Source organism: Neovison vison, chromosome 8 (genome assembly GCF_020171115.1).
Source record: "Neovison vison isolate M4711 chromosome 8, ASM_NN_V1, whole genome shotgun sequence".
Taxonomy (NCBI): Eukaryota; Metazoa; Chordata; class Mammalia; order Carnivora; family Mustelidae; genus Neogale; species Neogale vison.
In genome coordinates, this window is record NC_058098.1 from 87,147,150 (window position 1) to 87,164,934 (window position 17,785).

Consider the following 17,785-nt stretch of genomic DNA (forward strand, 5'->3'; position numbering starts at 1 on the left):
CTTTAAAAGAATCTATACCAGAAATGTGTATTTTCAAAGATTTAAGTAAATCTACACAAATACATGAAGGATTCACTCTGGCTCACCTGTCCTTCCCCACTCTCAATGCTTCTCCATTTCTAGAGTCAGCAGCTGTCAGGATGGGGGACACAGAGCCAGGTCCCTTCCTGCGGCTTTCTTACATACACACCTAAGCTTCTGTGTGAGTGTTTTTAAATGTGGCCACATCTATAACTGGCTCTGCAACTTGCCTTTTATTTTCCTTGAGAACACATCTTAGAGACAGATACAGGAAAGGAAGAAGTTTCATTTCATGGCTCAGTACGGATACGTTAGAATTACTCAGCCATTTTCCGCACTGAGGGGCATTCAGGTGATTTCTGATCAGTCACTTTTAGAGACAGTGCTGAAACGAACATCTTTATACGTGTACTCAAATTTTGTTTTGCGAGCTCTTGGGAGCCCTCCCTCTTACTCTCTCCTCACTTCAGGGGATCCAGGGTGGCAAAACAATTTTCACATAGGGGCGCCTGTCGGTTAGGCGGCTGCCTTTGGCTCAGGTCATGATCTCGGGATCCTGGGATTGAGCCCTGGGTCTGGCTCCCTCCCTGTTCCATGGGGAGTCAGTCTCCTTCTCCCTCTGCCTCTCCTCTCTCACTCGTTTTCTCTCATTCACTCTTGCTCTCTCTCAAATGAACAAATAAAATCTTAAAAAAACAAAACAAAACAAACTATGTTCACATAGGCAGTTTTTGCCTTTTCCTTGTGTTGCCATTTCTGGTGAGGGTGCAGAAGGCACAGCCAGGAAAACCTTGGTGCTGTGTGCCGTTCACGTACAGAGGCAGTGCAGCGGCACCAACGTCTACACAAATCACTGGCTTCGTCACTGCCACATAGGCCACATGGAAAAGGCCAGTTTTATGTCAGACTGTCCTCGATGAAGCAGTTATCAAGTATTAAGTCTTGCTCCTTAAACACAGAGCTTTGATCCCATGTGCTGCAGTGGAATGTGCATATAACGGGACTCTCCTATCTGCTTTTGCCTTCAATCTACTGTCCTACGTTGCTCTGGCTTAAGTATATGAAGAGATGTCATAGTGCACGTCAAATGTCCAATGTCAAATGCACAGATGGAGAGGGAGGGGCACTTCTCACAGCCTGTCCACTTCTGCTGCGTATGGAAGAATTACGACTGTCTCAAGGAAAAGTACTCGTTCAACTGTTTCAGTTGTGACTTGAACGGACTGCCTTTTCCACAGATCACCAGGCTCACTTGAAAAAACCACCAGCAGATGGACTATGGTTATTCGGACCCAGAATTTGGCAAATACTTTCTTGAAAATGAACACAGCAAGCCTGTCACTTCAAAGAAAACAACTGGAGGTATTTGCTGCCAATAATAAAATCTGAACTTTCCAGTGAAATCAGAATTTTGGATAGCTTCCCAATACTTAACTTTTCTAATGATATTAGTGGTGAGGTTAAGAAATGTGACTTTTTTTGACACTGCAGGATTAAATGTATCAACGTTTCCAAGATCTGCTGAACTCAGTAAACCACTTGTTCAAATGACATGATGTTAAAAAAAATTAGGAATGAGTAAAAGGTCCACTCAAGGTGAAAGATAAGCCAGCAGATTTAACGTTAACAGGGTATGAAAAGTTCATTCATGTGGATTTGGATTGCACATTTCAGAAACTACTACAAGCTGAGTTTTGGTGGGGTATCCAAGTACATCTACAATTACCTGAAAAGTCTATAATATTTTTCTCCCCTTTTGAACTACTTCTCTGTGTGAAGCTGGATTCTCCCCATATACTTCAACCAAAACAACAAACTGCAACAACTTGAAAGCAGGAGAAGATATCAGAATCCAGTTATTTCTCTATTAAGCCAGATATTAAAGAGATTCACAAAAATATAAAGCAATGGTTCTATTTTCTCCAATTATTTTTGTTCGGGAAAGTATCATATGGTGACTTGTCAAAAATTTTTTAAATTTCAGTTTTAATTTCCAATATGGTAAAAATAAGTAGCTATAACTCACAAAACGAAAAGCCTTCTGCAATCCTCAATACATTTTTAGAGTGTAAAGGAATCCTGAGACCAAAAATGTTTGAGAACCACTGCTTTCTTTAAATCTTTGTGTGCAAGTCTATCACTACAGGATGGGGTTTAAATATGAAACCGACAAGTTAAAAAGTATGTACACTTAAAATGAATGCCCTGCCAAATTGCCGTTCAAAGAGCGTTAGCCGTTGGAACTCCCACAAGCGGGCACGTACGCTCACAGACCTCACAGACCTGCTCATGTACAATGCAAGGAATGACCAACCTTTTACAGCATGGGGTTCATCTTCGTCGGGTGGTTTCTCATGGGACTTAAGGAGTAAACGTCTCTAGTTTATCTAAAATGATTCAACTCAGACATTTTACATTTACATATAATTTCTCAGGAAAACTTCATCGTCCCCAACTTAAAAAAAAAATCTAAATAACAATTTCTGATTGAATGTCTGGAACAGACTTTTCCCATGGAAACAATGGTAACTCTATTCACAGGTTTCAACATATAATTCAAATAATAACAAGAACCAATGTGCTAAATTCTGGAACTGTACTACACTGGAAAAACTAGTGATAACACTAGTTTTCTATCAGAAAAAGCATTTCTTGTCCTAATTGGAATACTAGGAACTCTGATACCATCCATCCAAAAATGACCTCCCTCCTCTCCTCACCATTCCACCACTTGCGAGAGGGGGGTCCTTCAACAACCTACCCCACCTGCAGGCTCCCTACGAGGGTCCATACCCTCCAGTGGGGCAGGAGTGCTGTGTTATTAAAGCTTGGAGGTCCAAGGAGCTGTCACAGCATCCCCAAACGGTGTGTGTATGTGTATTGTGGGACAGGGCAGGGGGGATTGGGGTTAAGTACCACTGAGAAGAAGAGTCTAGAATTTCCCAGAGTGTGAGGGGTGGAGAGATGGAGAAGCACAAATGGGTATATGGGTGTGTGATTTCAGTCTGAGGGCATATAAAAGTCTAGAAGTGTAGAGTCACAGAACATAGAGGGGACAGGAAGAGAAACGGGGTGACTGAGAAACATGATGGGATATAGGGGGGTGGTTAAGAGAGGATGAGGCACACAATCCTTGTGCAATAGCAACAAATAACAGAAGCTCGTCCACAACCAGGACTGCCCTATTACCTGGCAGAGTTAGTGTGGGGGGACCAGGTTTGGGCCTCACAGTGAAATGGTTTCCAATGCTGGCTCTGCTACTGACCACGTGCCTAGATGGAGGAAATGGATCACTTCTTGGAGCAAGGAGTTTCCCCACTGTGAAGTGGAGATAGAAGTATCTTCCTCCTTCAGAATGTTACAGGAATTTAGCTGAGGTTCTTTACATAAAGGGCCCTGACCAAAATGGTAAAAGTTTACAATTATTATGTACAAGTCTATGGTAAGATACAAGTTTATAAATGTATTTCTAAAATGAAGGGGCTGGATGAGACAATCTAAAGGCAATGTTAGGTTGACAAAGTCTATGACAGACCATGAAAATACCAAGAAAAAAAGAGATCTATAAAGATTTAACTGCTCAGGCAAGATAATCTGCTAACACAAAAGTAATAATAAAACTAAAAAGGGAACAAGTGAAAAAATTCTATCAAAATTTTTGCTAGAAAAATAACACTAAAATAAAAAGGTAAGCAACAAAATTATAAGGGTATTTGCAGTAAATAAGGCAGATAAAGATTAATATCTTTCTTATATAAGAGGGCACACATAGCAAGGAGAAAAATAAGGCCCCCAACAAATAAATAAGCAAAGGACATTGACAGATAATTCATTTATAGCTGCTTAACAAACAGAAAAACAATGATACCATTAAGTACTCAATAACATGATACCACTGTTACTCTGTCAAATTGGTAGAGACTTAAATATATGACCGCCCCCATGTGTTAAAGGAGATTCTCATACATACTGGTAGCAGTTCTTTGTGTAAGAATCCAAAGTCATAAAAATTGGATCCCCTAAATTCTTACAAGAAAATAGTAAGTGTGAAAAATGTAAGTAGTCATATGAGGTGGTGGGGGAGGGTGGGAAAGTACCTTAATATTTATAAATAACCCTAAGGAGATCAAGTAAACAATGTTACATCAACCTGATACCAGCAATTGGGAAAATTTCTTATGAGAATGTTAAGGCAAAGCAAATGAGATGCAACATTGTTGACAAGCTCCGATTGGGCGCTATGGAAAAATAAAAATACACACCTGTGGGAAAAAACTACACCAAAGGACTAAGGGCAGTTGCACACATGTGACTTCGGCTCAGTTTTAGGGTCAGAGTGACAGGGTATCAAATACTAGTTCCAGGCCCTCAAGATGGGTCACTGAGAACAAGGAGTCTTTCTGAATCTTCCTTTTTTTCAGTTATAATTACACAGGCTACTGTAAGGGTCAGCACTCTATTTAGCGCATGTCAGACATCAGCTGAATGGTAGTTATTTTACTTTTTATTGGTAGTGTGGTTACACTGCCTGTATTGTGATTATCTTGTAAATAAGAATGTTTTAATTATTGGACTAATATGTAGGGAATTTCCTGAATGGGCACCCTTCTTAAAATGAGCTATGTTCTCCCTTTAAACTTTCATTCACTGCATTTTTCGAAATGAATCAAGTGTGAAAATAGCATTTCTGTTAATCTATATATAACATTTATAAATTGTTCTGTCTTATCTGTTTGGTAACTTTTTTTAAACAGTAAGAAGTGGTTGCAAAAGAAGATTAAATTTGTACATTTAACTCATAAAACTCAACAGAAACACTCGCTGTTAGGATCTCAAATGTAACACTGACATTCCCTGCGGTGTCTCTGTATGTTCTCTGTTGAGATCCCATACGATCCTGCACATTCTGAAGCAACAGATGTCTTTTGAGTATACACTCCATGATCAAATAGGACAGATAGGAGCAATGTTCTTCCAGGTTCAAGGCCACTAATTAAAAACAGGTTGGAACATTCAATTTTCCTCCGTATCATAGATTCCTTCCTAACTCAGAATTGGACATCCAAGGTCCTTCATGGAACTGTATGTTATGAACTACAAATGCTCCAATCTCCAAAATACATATTTAATAAGCATGCACAATTATTATAGATGTGTGATACCACTACTTTTTCCAAACAGGTTTTCTTTTCATTAGTGTCTGAAACAAAAGCTACACTACCTTTTAGATGAAGAGTAGTTAAAAGTAACCATATGTCAGGTGACATTCTGCCTTTGCATTTGACTTTTTAACCATCCAAACCTTGATGGGATACTTCATGAAAAAGAAAAACCCTACATTATTAAAAAAATAAGCCCGACCTCACAGCTCACTATTATGTGATTCATAACAAAGAACACACTTTTGTTTTGAAGATCTTGTTACAGGGACAGAAAGACAGCTCAGTTAAGCAAAGACGCCAACAAGACAGCCAAACACACAACTTCGAAGCACCTGCGGTGTCTGGTGTGTGGTAGAAGTGCCTTCGCTGGAAAGCCAGGGTGACGCTCTGAATGTGGCATCAGCTCCAGAGGTCTAACTTCTGAAGCTTTCACCACAGTTTGAAGACAGAGAAATAAGGGGAGGGAAAAACAACCACCACCACCAAACCTATGAGAAGAGGGCTTGCCATGAAACAATAAAGAAATCGGTCGTCGCAGATTTAACCATGTGTTGCGTGTCTGCTATTACCAGTTTGTCCTTCTGGCGTTCACCATGGATGAGAAAGCCGCTTCGTCCATTGCCTTCGGGGTGCATGACCTTACAGACCCCCACGCGACTGATCCCGCCTCCTTCCTGTGGGAACCATCCCCCGCTGGAGTCATCTCTGGTCATAACCACAGCCTTGACACGCACAATATAGCTGTCACTAAAACGACAACAACAAGAAGAACGGGGCATGACAATGGTCTGGTAGCTGTAGGACACGTTTCCCAGTACAAGATGAACACCAGCCGGCACTGTTCTGGACTCATCAAAAGAAAAATCGATGCCTGGTGGCAGCCTTAAAATGTGGTCTTTCTCAAATTTGGGGGGGGGGGGGTTTCCGACAAAAAACACTTGAACTAAATATACTGTGAAAGTATATTTTTAAAAAGACACCCAGTAATTTAAAAATATTTGTGAGTCTCTGGAGATGTATATAGGCATTAACACTCTAGTTTCTGGATATAAGTTTTTTGTTTTTTTTTTACTTATAGGATATAAGTTTTAATAACAAAATGAATGAGCTAATTGCCGCAATTTATTATCACCAAGTAAGAAAGACAAACCTATGAACTTAAGAGGATATTATAGTTTCAACCCTTAAAAACTTAGTTTACAATGAATGACTTAGGCTTAACATTTTATAAAGCTAATCATCTTCTGACTTAGCACAAGAACAGGATAATTCCTTTCCAAATTGCAAATTCACCATGCAATCGTGTGTCTAGGTGGGAAAAGATTTCAGTTCTAATACCCTTTACACATGTGTAGCCTTCTGTTTATGATTTTATTTTTTCCAGTCTAAACTTCAATTTCGCAATGAGTTCTCTTGCACATTTGCCAAAAATCCTCTTTCTTCTCCAGAGACCAACTCGAGTTCTTTTCATTCTTCATCGCTTTTGGGGAAACGTATTTGGGTTTTTCAGCAAGGCCATTTAAATTCTCATTTGCTGTTTTCTTTCTTTGGAGAGAATTCATTTTTTACTCATTCAAACATATATTCACATCTTCTACATGCTAGGCACTGTGCCAGATTCTAGAGAAACAAAGATGTAGAGTAACACAGACCCTCCCCCTTTCCTTGGGACTGAGGGAAGACACCACCCCCCTACCCCCAACGCCAGCCAGAGCCTGGCCACTGCCATTTCCAGTCCACCAGAGATCATTTAGACACCGCCCTTCTGCCCTCCACCCCTGCTCACCGCACTCACCCAGATTTCCCATGACTCCCTGTGGCTCAATATCTACTACCCACCCCCACCCGCTTCCTCTTATTTCCACATCCCTTCTTCAGATCATTCCTTTCATTTTGAAAACAGTAAAATACGTAGTAACACATACCATTTTAACTGTAAAATTCTTTGCCATGAAGTACGCGGCCACGGCTCTTCAACTCTCCCCACCATCCATCTCCAGGACTTTTTTCCCCATATTCCTAGGTCACAACTCCATACCATGAAACACTAAACCCCGTCACCGCTCTCTCCCCTCGGCCCAGGCCCTGCAATCACCCTTCTGCTTTCTGTCTCAATGATTTTGACTGCTCCAGGGCCTTCCCAGAAGTTCCTTTCACTTTCTGAGCCCACATAGAAATGTGCTCTGGGGCTGGGCTTCCGGGGCCCATTGACACCGGGCCGCTGCCTCTCTCCTGCAGCCCTCTCTGGTTTCTCTGGTTTCCCAAGTCTGAACATGCCGCCACCACCCTCCTTTCAACCTTTTCAACCTACTACAGACCTCTGGGATGCAGCCCTTCCCTCATTCCTGGAAGACAGTGGCAAATGGGCCCACTGTCCTCCATCTCTTACAATGATCCCTGCTGTGATTCTTGGTAATCTGCTTATTCACACAAATGATCTGTACAACTCCTTGGCCTCTCAGTTTCTGGAACTCTTCCCCAATGCCCTTGTCTTACATCCAACCTTAGGGATCCTGGCCTAGGTCATACCCGTGACCTTGTCATTACTGATATCTGTACCACCTCCTTAACCTCATTGTACACAGCTTGCTCTCCAGCTGCCACTTCCCATCTTTGGCAGCTCACTCCCTCCACATTCCTCCAAGTCTTCACCCCACTGGGACCAACCATCTATCACTCTGACCCCCCTCCCCTCTCCCCTTCATGTTCTCATTTGATTCACTACTCAGGTTCCATAGTCTACTCAACACGTTTTTGTACAACAACATAACATGCTGCCCTCTCTTTCTCCACTGTAATGCCTGGTGAAACCCCAACCCTGGTGGAATTCTACCACCTCCTTAACTTCATGCCCTGCCCAGGCTGTTGAGCAGGACTTTGTTCATAGGTCTAGCTTTATTTTTTATTTTTATTTTAATTTTTTAAAAGATTTTTATTTATTTATTGGACAGAGAGATCACAAGTAGGCAGAGAGGTAGGCAGAGAGAGAGGAGGAAGCAAGCTCCCTGCTGAGCAGAGAGCCCGATGCGGGGCTTGATCCCAGCACCCTGGGATCATGACCTGAGCGGAAGACAGAGGCTTAACCCACTGAGCCACCCAGGCGCCCCATAGGTCTAATTTTAAACTCACTGATCTCAAGTGGGCACAGGCTGCTCCATTTCCCTGATCTGTTCCCAAGAGGATTATTTCATGGGTCCACCTACCCTGTCCCTCTCAAGTGATGGATGAGTTTGCTTTAATTTCCCTGGGAAGATCGGAAAGTCAGAAGGGACCTTGCACCCGTGCCCACTAGCATGCCTATGACTCTGTACCAGTTCTCTCTGCCTCTCCTCCCTTAACTATGGCTAGTACCATCCAAATTCACATGTCTACCCAGACCCTTTCCCTAAGGTTCAGATCCATAAAATCAATTGCCTATGTCATTTCTCTCCTTAGGTTTCTGGTAGGCATCTCAATTAGCATGTTTCAGAATGAACTCTTAATTCTCAATACCTCTTTTATCCAACTGGTTCTCCCTTCAAAATATAGCCAGAGTCCACTTTTTACCACCTCTGTTGTCACTGCCCTGATCCTAGCTGCCATCACCTCTCAGACTACTGCAACCGCCTCCTAACTGGACTTCCTACTTTCACACCCACCCAACTTTCTAAGAAAATAGAAAGGGGAGTCAGATTATGATTCTACTCAAACAAGCCATCCAATGAGCTTCCTATGTTACTCTGAGTAAAAATGAAACCCAAGCACTTATCATTCTCCTCCTTACTCATTCTACTTCAGTCCCATTGCCCCTGTCCTCCACATCAAGCACACTATGACCTCAGGACCTTTGCACTTGCTATCCCCTCCTCCTTCCTCCACACTAACAGCTCATTTCTTTATTTCCTTCAGGTCTCTTCCCAAGGTTACTTCATCAGAGAAGACTGTCCACTTTACATAAAGTAGTACATGCCAATCCTCTTAAATCTTATCTTCTCATCCTTCTTTATCTTTCTACATGCTACTAAAACAACATTTGCCCTATTTGTTTCCCCATTTTTCCCAACTAGATTGTAAACTCCACAGAACCAGGGCCTTTGCCCTTTTTGTTCACTGCTACATCCTTAGAACCTACAGCACTGTTTTATATATGGTAGGCTGTGGAATGAATGGGTTACATGCATGAAATGTATAAAAAGGTTTTAAAAAATTTATTTGTAGCTAACTAAATCTGAGAATAAATAAAGCATTCAATAATCATTGGCTTATAAGCCACAAGAGCGTAGTTGACATAGGATAAAGATTTCATTAATAAGAAAACTAAATGTAATAATCACATGGTTTCTATCATTAATCCACTCATCTCATGATTCAAACCCATATTCCTTGAGATCACAGAGTTTAGGAACATTTGGTAACATTTATTTATATCAGTTACATACAAACAAGTTGAGAATATACCCCCCCAACCCTCACCACATCCCATTCATTACAGAAGATCTAAGGGTCCCCAGGATTTGTAACTCTCCACTATGAAACACTCAGCTTTCTCAGATCTTCTGTGAGTGTACGAAGGGTTCATCCCCATAGGAAATGACCAAGGTGAGTAACTGAAACTACACAACTCTTGTTAGAACGTGCTTTTTACTTTTTATGTGCTGCAGCTGTCTGCTATTCTCCCTTCCTTTGAGGGGAGTAAGCAGACATGAAAAAGGGAAGTTTGCATGACTTATGTTGGTGCCATAAACTTATTTCCAAAAGGTATTTAGACATTGGCATTTTTTTAAAAAAAAATACCCCACCCCTTGGCTTCTAGACTACAGGGGCTGCTAATTTTGGTCTTTGCTTGCAGTCTGCCACATCCTCTTTCTTGCCCTAATTCCTCCTATGTCCCTTCCTAAGAGCGCGGACTCCTCTGTGATGGGGTGTGTGTGTTGGGGGCTGGGCGAACAGAACCCCCCGCCCCACCTTGTCTGGCCACAACCCCAACAAGCCAGCATTTACTGAGGCATCTGGCTATTTGATACCAGGCAGGGGGATAAAGTGTTGCACTGAGAACTGTGAAGGCTGTCTGGCCAATCCAGCTGCATGGCCAGAGGCCAACTGCTTCCTATCTGTGGTGTATTTATGTTACTCAGGCACGTCACCCCACCCAGAACAGAAACGACAGTGAACTCCACGACCAAAAAGGTATTCGGGAGGAAACCTCCCTTCCCACCTTCCCTCTGTCTCTTTCTGGAAAGAATTAAACAACATGTTTAAGCCAGATGTTGGGTTTGTCTGGGGGAGGATGGGACAGGAAGGGCAAGGGCAGATTAGTTTTTTCATCTGTGCAAAGAAAACGGTGCTGGTATGCTTCAGAAGAAATTCAAAAAATGCTATTATTGTCAAAAATAACAAAACTTTAAAAAATGCTTCTGAAAGCAGCAAGTGCTAACCCGGTATAACTCGTCAAGGACCCGGTGAAGTTCCACGTGTAGATCCAAACACCAACCGGACGGAGATCTAGTGTCTGAGCTGGAGCTAAACTGCCCCAAAGACTCAGTGTCATTACATATGGGATCTGACTACCAGCCCCCAAATATATCCTATCCTTTCAGTGCATTATGAGCAAAAGAGGCTTCTGTGAATCGAACTGGAGCTCTGCCACTGAAACGTGGCTTCTTTAAGGAAAAAGCTTTGCATTCCGAACGTGGGGGCTTATCTGTAAAAGTGAGACTTGTTCTGTGATCAGTGAATGTGCAAAAGAGGGAGGGGACATCCTAGGGCAGGATGGGGAGGCAGGGTAAGAACAATTTCAAAACCAGATTCTTATTTGGGGATACTGATTCCAAAGGAGTACGGCAGGGTTTGGATCTTTGGCTTTTACGTTCTAAGCTCTCTTCCAGATTCAAAGCAGGCCCTGTCTGGACCACATTACAGAAGTAAACAAGGTAAACAAAGGGACTGTAGGAAATGGTGATGAGGCAGCACCATCTGGAAGTGTCATTCAGAGCCAGACAGGCTCGGCAGCGCCCTGACCCAGTAGCTGAAGAATCCTCTTGTGGAGCTTCAGATGTCCTCGTCTGCAGAAGACACAGATAGAGGATCTAGACACAGACAGAGGACTGACCCTGCTGGAACGTCCTGAGGGTTAAAAGCTACACCAGAGGTCAAGTGCTTAATAGGGAGAAGTTTGCTAAGTTGCAGCCATCATTATTTTTGCTGAACGTCTGATTTTATGACAAAACAGGTCCTATGAAGACCAGCTCCCCTGGCCTCTAAGGAGTGTGTTTCCAGGCCTTTGGGCCCTTTCCAGTTTGCAGAGACCAGAGTTGCAGGGAGGCTGTCAGGGCCTCGCCAACAGAAGAAAATCCCAAACGGACCTGCAGCAATTACCAACGCAAGTCGGATTTATAAAGACCTGGTTTGAGCCTCCATTTCAGGCATACCTGTAGAGAAAAATAATTCCATCTGCCATCTATGAACTGGTCCTGTGCTCCTGCCCTTACCCCCTTGGCTCTGGGGATGGAGACTGGAACTTTTACTCCCCCCACACAAACTTCCTGGCCCCCTCATCTAATCACAAGGCTCCTGTATCTCTCCATTTTGCAAAACATCACTGCTTCCTTCCTTCCTGCTCTCTTTTCCACCCTTCTGTGCTTCACCAGAACCTGAGAGGGATTAGCCAAGATCTTGGCCTCTTAGGCTCCCTCTTCCACTGGGCACAGCCACCAGCTGAGCCCAAATATAACACGGGCACACCTTTACTGTTGTCACATCCCACAACCCACCTCCAGTCATCCTTGTGCCTATAGACTGACAAGTTCTCTTTGATTCCATTGATGATACATGGATACAAAGTATGGCATGTGTGCTGAAGCCAGACAATGGTCAGATTCTATTTAAGCAGGTGGTCGTTCCATGAGTGGTTATTTTGTTAAATATCAACTACTTAATTTTTTTTTTAAAAGATGTTATTCACTTATTTGACAGATAGAGATCACAAGTAGGCAGAGAGGCAGGCAGAGAGAGAGAAGGAAGCAGGCTCCCTGCTGAGCAGAGAGCCCAATGCAGGGCTCGATCCCAGGACCCTGGGATCATGACTCGAGCCGAAGGCAGAGTCTTTAAACCATTGAGCCACCCAGGCGCCCCTCAACTACTTACTTTTTTAAAAGTGGACTGCTCTGGTTTTAAAAATGTCTGTACTCTAAAATTGTAGGCAAGGGAGTTTTCTACATGATGTGGTTCTATGCATGGTGGTACCATGATTTTCAGCTCTGTACCAGCCTCTAATGGTAGGACACTGGCTCTGCCCACAGAATGTGTAGTGTGTACAGTTAGGCCATCATAGAATAGAAAACAGTGGCAAGAAAAGCCTACTGAAGATGCTGGATCTGGCAAAAGGCACCAGCTTTCCTCTCAAATGCTGATAAGCAGGCACTATGAAGCATAGAAGGAAATTTTCTGAATCTTAACTGTTTGCTTCCTAAAGAGAACTGGTTTGCAGGATACTGGAGTTGGGGAAGCTGAGAAGTAGGCTAAGATCACGTAAGAAAGAGCTTTCCCTATAGTTACTGAACATCTGTGAAATCAGCCATGCAGTACACTTGATGGAGAGTCATATTGGGGACTGCCCTACCCCAGTATCCGCTAGTAGAAGAATCCACGTACTTGAACAGGTACTAGCACCGTGACTTTGAACTCATGGTGTCAAAGCCGTCTGTGCATGCCTCGATGTACTGAGAGAGGAAATCTTCGTTGTATTGCTGCTTTTCTGAGACACCCCAGCTCACCTCGTCTTGGCAGAGTAATTCCCCCCAGAGGGTTACAACAGAGCTGTTCTAGGCTCTATCTTCAAGGTCAACTTAGGTACTTTAAAAATGGCATGTAGTGAGTTTCCAGGAATGGAACCCAATACATATACATGGCACCCAAAAGGTGATTGTGGTAGTTAGGGGGTACTTGTCTTACAGTGACTTCACCCAGGAACCAATATAGCTCAAAGCCTGGGGTCCCGTGGGAGCCCCAGAGGGGTGTGAATAGGTTCCCCTTTTATTGTGTGCTGGGCTCAGAATCCACGAGTGAGGGTATGAGAAAATGTCTTAGGAATCCTCAGTTCTATCTTGCACATAAGCCAGTGTGTTCTGCTGTACTGCGAGGTCACTAGAGCCCTCCACATGTCCGAGTGCTCCCCTCATCCAGGGGATGTCCATTCTCATCCTCAAATGCCACATATAAACCCAGCATCTTTGTTGTTATGCTACCTAGCTACACTGAGGCATATAAATAGACCCACTCACCCACACACCATTTTCTACGGCACATAATAGAAAGGGCTGCTTTCTCCATTATTGTGAAGGACACTGCCAACAAGACTGGGTTTCTGAAATAGGAATGATTATTATATTTAGTAATTTTAAAACCAAACCTCACAAGTCAATTAGATACGGCCACTACTGTTTTTATTTTCCTATTGAAATCTTAAAACAAAAATATTCCTCTAGAAAAACTATCACCAACTCATAGTTTATAAGCTTGTGATTCTATGATTCAAAATAAAGACCCATACCTTATTTAAGACAGAGGGCCGATTTGGCTTGCTACATGCCTCTATAATATCTTCAAGTTACAGTGTACTGGAAACAGACACGCTTTCTAATCTCAAGTGCTAATTTACACCTTCCTGACCTAAGAGCCGCAGCAGCACGTGCACTGAACATTCTGGCACATTCTCTCTCGCATGGGGCCAAGGCACCTGCCCTGGGCATATCCTCAGGCATGGACGTTCTGCGGGGCTGGCCAAATGGAGGGTACCAGACATTGTGCCACTCACTGCTCTGCTCCCTCTTTCTTGGCTGCTGTGTCCTGTGACCCTTAATGGCCAAGAAAAGGAAATGAAGCAAAGACAAAAAGGAACAAAGATCAAGACTGGACATTAGACTCACAAGCTTTACAGTGGTTTAACGAGGCCTTTGAGGAAATAGTTGAGGAAATACCAGAGGCCCTCGGGGGTCCTCTGACATCCTTGCAGCCTGGGAGCACTGTGGACAGTTTTGCCGGGCCAGTGACATGACAGCCGGCCAAGACTGTCTGAGCCTCTGCTCCCCCACCTCAGCGAGAGCCCTGATTCTAGGGGCCAACCTTTGGGGTCGGTGAAGACAAGTTGGGGATGCCCATAGCGGTGTGTGGGCGTGCTGGCAATTATTGGAGTTTCCTTCTTGTCAAGGTTTACAGAGTTATATTAAACTCACTCCACTGTACTGTGCTCAAAATTAAATTTTTTTCATTTCACCTCTGACTTTTATTGCCTGTAGCTCGAACACGCATGAATTCTCCACAAGAGAAAAGAGTATTTCAGCTGGATTCTACTTCTACTGCTCTCAGGTTTTTTTTTTTCCTTCTGTAGAGATCTTTTGATTTTATTTATGTAATATATCACATGTCTTGGACACAGTGCTGTTAGTTTTTTTTTTTTTTTTTAAAACAAGACTTTTCCTACCAACATTTAAATTCAGTAGCCATAAGAATATTAAATATCTAATATCCGTGATGAGGAGTCGCTGACAACGGGGACATGACTAAGATAAGGCAGGAGGGGGGTACCTGGGTGGCTCAATGGGTTAAGCCTCTGCTTTCAGCTCAGATCATGATATCAGGGTCCTGGGATTAAGCCACACACCAGGCACTCTGCTCAGCAGGGAGCCTGCTTCCCCCACTCTCTCTGCCTGCTGCTCTGGCTACTTGTGATCTCTCTGTCAAATAAATAAATAAAATCTCTTAAAAAAAAAAAAAGATAAGGCATGTGGGCTGTTCTGCTAATAGGCAATCTAAAATCATAATACTGGGCTGTTTTAAGCTGGGACAGTGAAGGTTTGAATTAAATCTTAACTTCAGCACCCGAAAAGGCAATTTTAGAAGTTGTATCCAAGACAGATTTTTTTTAAATGACTCTTTGGCAACTCTCCCTATGTCAACATAACTTTTCTGAGCAAGTCCCTTTTGAGGTGAGTAATGCATACAGCTAGAAGAAAGGCCCTCCTAAGGTCAAGCCTGAAGCAATGGGGCAGGACAGGTCTGGTAGTTTATTGGGGGAAGGGGAGGGAATAAATAATCAGTGAAGAAAGTAATCATTTTTCTTGGAATTTAAAAACTATTTGCTCTAATCCCTACTAATAGCAGAAATCCTAATTTCCACCCTGGGGGAAATTAGGGAACTGGCGATCCCTGGGCATGAGCCATTAAATCCTAGCTGGGATTCCTGGTCAACCACTTGGGACCTCTGTATCCTTACCTGTCAAGTGTCTATACAGTGGATAATTAATTACCTTAATAGCAGGCTGTGAAATACATTTTAAGTCATCTGAGTCTTAAAACACTGGTTTCCAGGAAATTAAACTCCAACAACAAAAAAGTAAAGTATAATAAGATTTAAATTTTTAAAAAGATTTTAATTCCATTGCATTCAACAAAGTTATAAAAATTTTTTGGAAAAGCTTTTGTAAAACCCAGCATCGAGTGATTCTCTGCCCTGTCACATGTGAGGATTACACTAGCACAAGGGGGTAACTCACATTCAGACTCTTGCTTTCAAGGCAAATCTATACCAAACCAGGCTTCCAAACCCAATTGGACACATCAGCAGTCTGCCTCCGCTCCTAGTCCCTTTAATGTGTATGCCTAGGAAAGGAATTGTATCTGCCATAGCTAGTTACTGAAGAAACAAGATAAACATATACACATGTGTTTTATTTTAATGTTAATTCTATCCCCCATATTCTGCACAGATTCTCTCAGCATTAACATGGGAATTTTAGGCATGGACAAACCATTTTAGTAAATGAGGGTAAGATTTTTATCACAATAGTTTATTAACATTCAAGGCATCTATTGAAGATTTCTGAGCTTTTGTCAAAAATCACCAGAGCAGGACAACTTGGACATGGCTAAGCTGCTTTAAAAAAAAATTTTTTTTATTCAAACTGAAAGAGAATGAGTCTACTTCTCACAGACTGGAATGGTTCTGTCCTGAAGGGCTGAGCTGCAGGGTGATCCCACAGTGGGAAGTGGGGGTGAGGGAGTCCTGGGAGGAGAGAGGCCGAAGTCTGAATCCAGGTTTATGATTTTGCTTTTATTGTCGGCTGCTTTGCTGAGCCTGGAGTTCAGTGGAGTTCATAATTAATCAAGATCAAAGGATTACCAACTTAAAACAAACAAAATAACCCACCCTTGAAGAACCCTTTCTTCTTCTCCTACTTTTTACTCCGAAAGCAATAATTTTCTTTGACTTTCCCTCTGTTTTACACACCCTTCCAAAAATGGTATTTACGATCCACATTTAAACCCCCAAAGACCAGCTAATGGAAATGTTAGATTACTAAAGAAAATTAACTCTCACCACATTAAAGTATACATGTAATAGAAAAACTGGTACTTCAAAACACAAATGGCAAAGGGAGCTGTTTAAAGTTAATAATCTCCAATTCAGGTCTTTAAATTGCAGCCCTTGAACTTCCAAGTCTGACTTTCTCAGAAGATCTTTGCTTTCTTTCTCACTGAATTGGAGAAAACAAAGGGAGAGAGTACCTAATGATCCCACATGCTGAGATGCTTTTAGGGAGAAAACTAATATAGGGGCACCTGGGTGGCTCAGTCGGTTAAGCCTCTGCCTTTGGCTCAGGTCATGATCTCAGGGTCCTGGGATCGAGCCCCTCATCATGCTCTCTGCTCAGCAGGGAGCCTGTGTCCCCCTTCTCTCTGCCTGCCTCCCTGCCTACTTGTGATCTCTCTCTCTCTCTGTTAAATAAATAAAATCTTTAAAAAAAAAAAAAAGCACTAATATCTGCACCGACTTTGAAATACATAAACATAACCTGGTGTCCTGGATGGAGAGTGGGATGGACACACAGACACCCGGGCGATAAAGCAGAAACAGTAAAATGGTAGTTGGAGACAGGAGCTAGTGAGTGTTGACTGTATACTACTTTCAACTTTTTGCAGCAACTGAAGACTTCCATAAAGAAGATGAGAGAGAAAATTTAAAGAGCTACACGATTCTAAATGGAGATCAACACTAAACCTAGAAGATGCTGATAATGGTACTAAAAAGTCAGCTTCTCAAGCAGTCCAGGTCACATTTCCCATTTTTAACCTGCCACTCTCCCACTGTCCACCGTAAAGCAAACCATGGTGAAAAGGTCAGGAAATTACTTTACCAAACTATGTTAATACGAAATTCTAAATCTACAAAATCCTTTACGAACCAGTCCTTAATAAAACCTACTCTCACACGAAGACCCACAAAGAAGAAAGTAAGTCCACATGTTGAGCCGGCAACAGGTTGACTAGATTTTAAGAGCCTCCGCGCTTTTGTTCCAGACCCATCTAGTAGACACGGAAGCCTTTCAGATGGCAGGAATTACCAATTCATTTGTTCCCTTTTCTCCAGGCTTCCACCATCTCCTTCAACAGAGATGAAAAGCTTAACACACACAGACACAAAACAAAGCACTTGCAAGGCATCTGTTCTCACTGAAGAATTCTGGACCTCTTCCTTTCTCAGGGAGATCGGGATAGAGGTAGGACCTGCAGGTGGAGTGTAGGTCTCTAGTCAGGACTAGTGAAGGGCCACACAAACAAATTAGATA

At 42.6% G+C, this 17,785-nt stretch overlaps 1 protein-coding gene across 1 annotated transcript in view; it reads right to left on the minus strand.

Annotated features, from left to right (window-relative positions):
- SPRED2 (sprouty related EVH1 domain containing 2) overlaps positions 1-17,785 on the minus strand; it is a 115,992-nt gene that overhangs the window by 24,221 nt on the left and 73,986 nt on the right. The window contains exon 2 of the mRNA XM_044264105.1: positions 5,753-5,930. Coding sequence (XP_044120040.1) covers positions 5,753-5,930 — 178 coding nt within the window. The remainder of the gene's footprint in view (positions 1-5,752; positions 5,931-17,785) is intronic.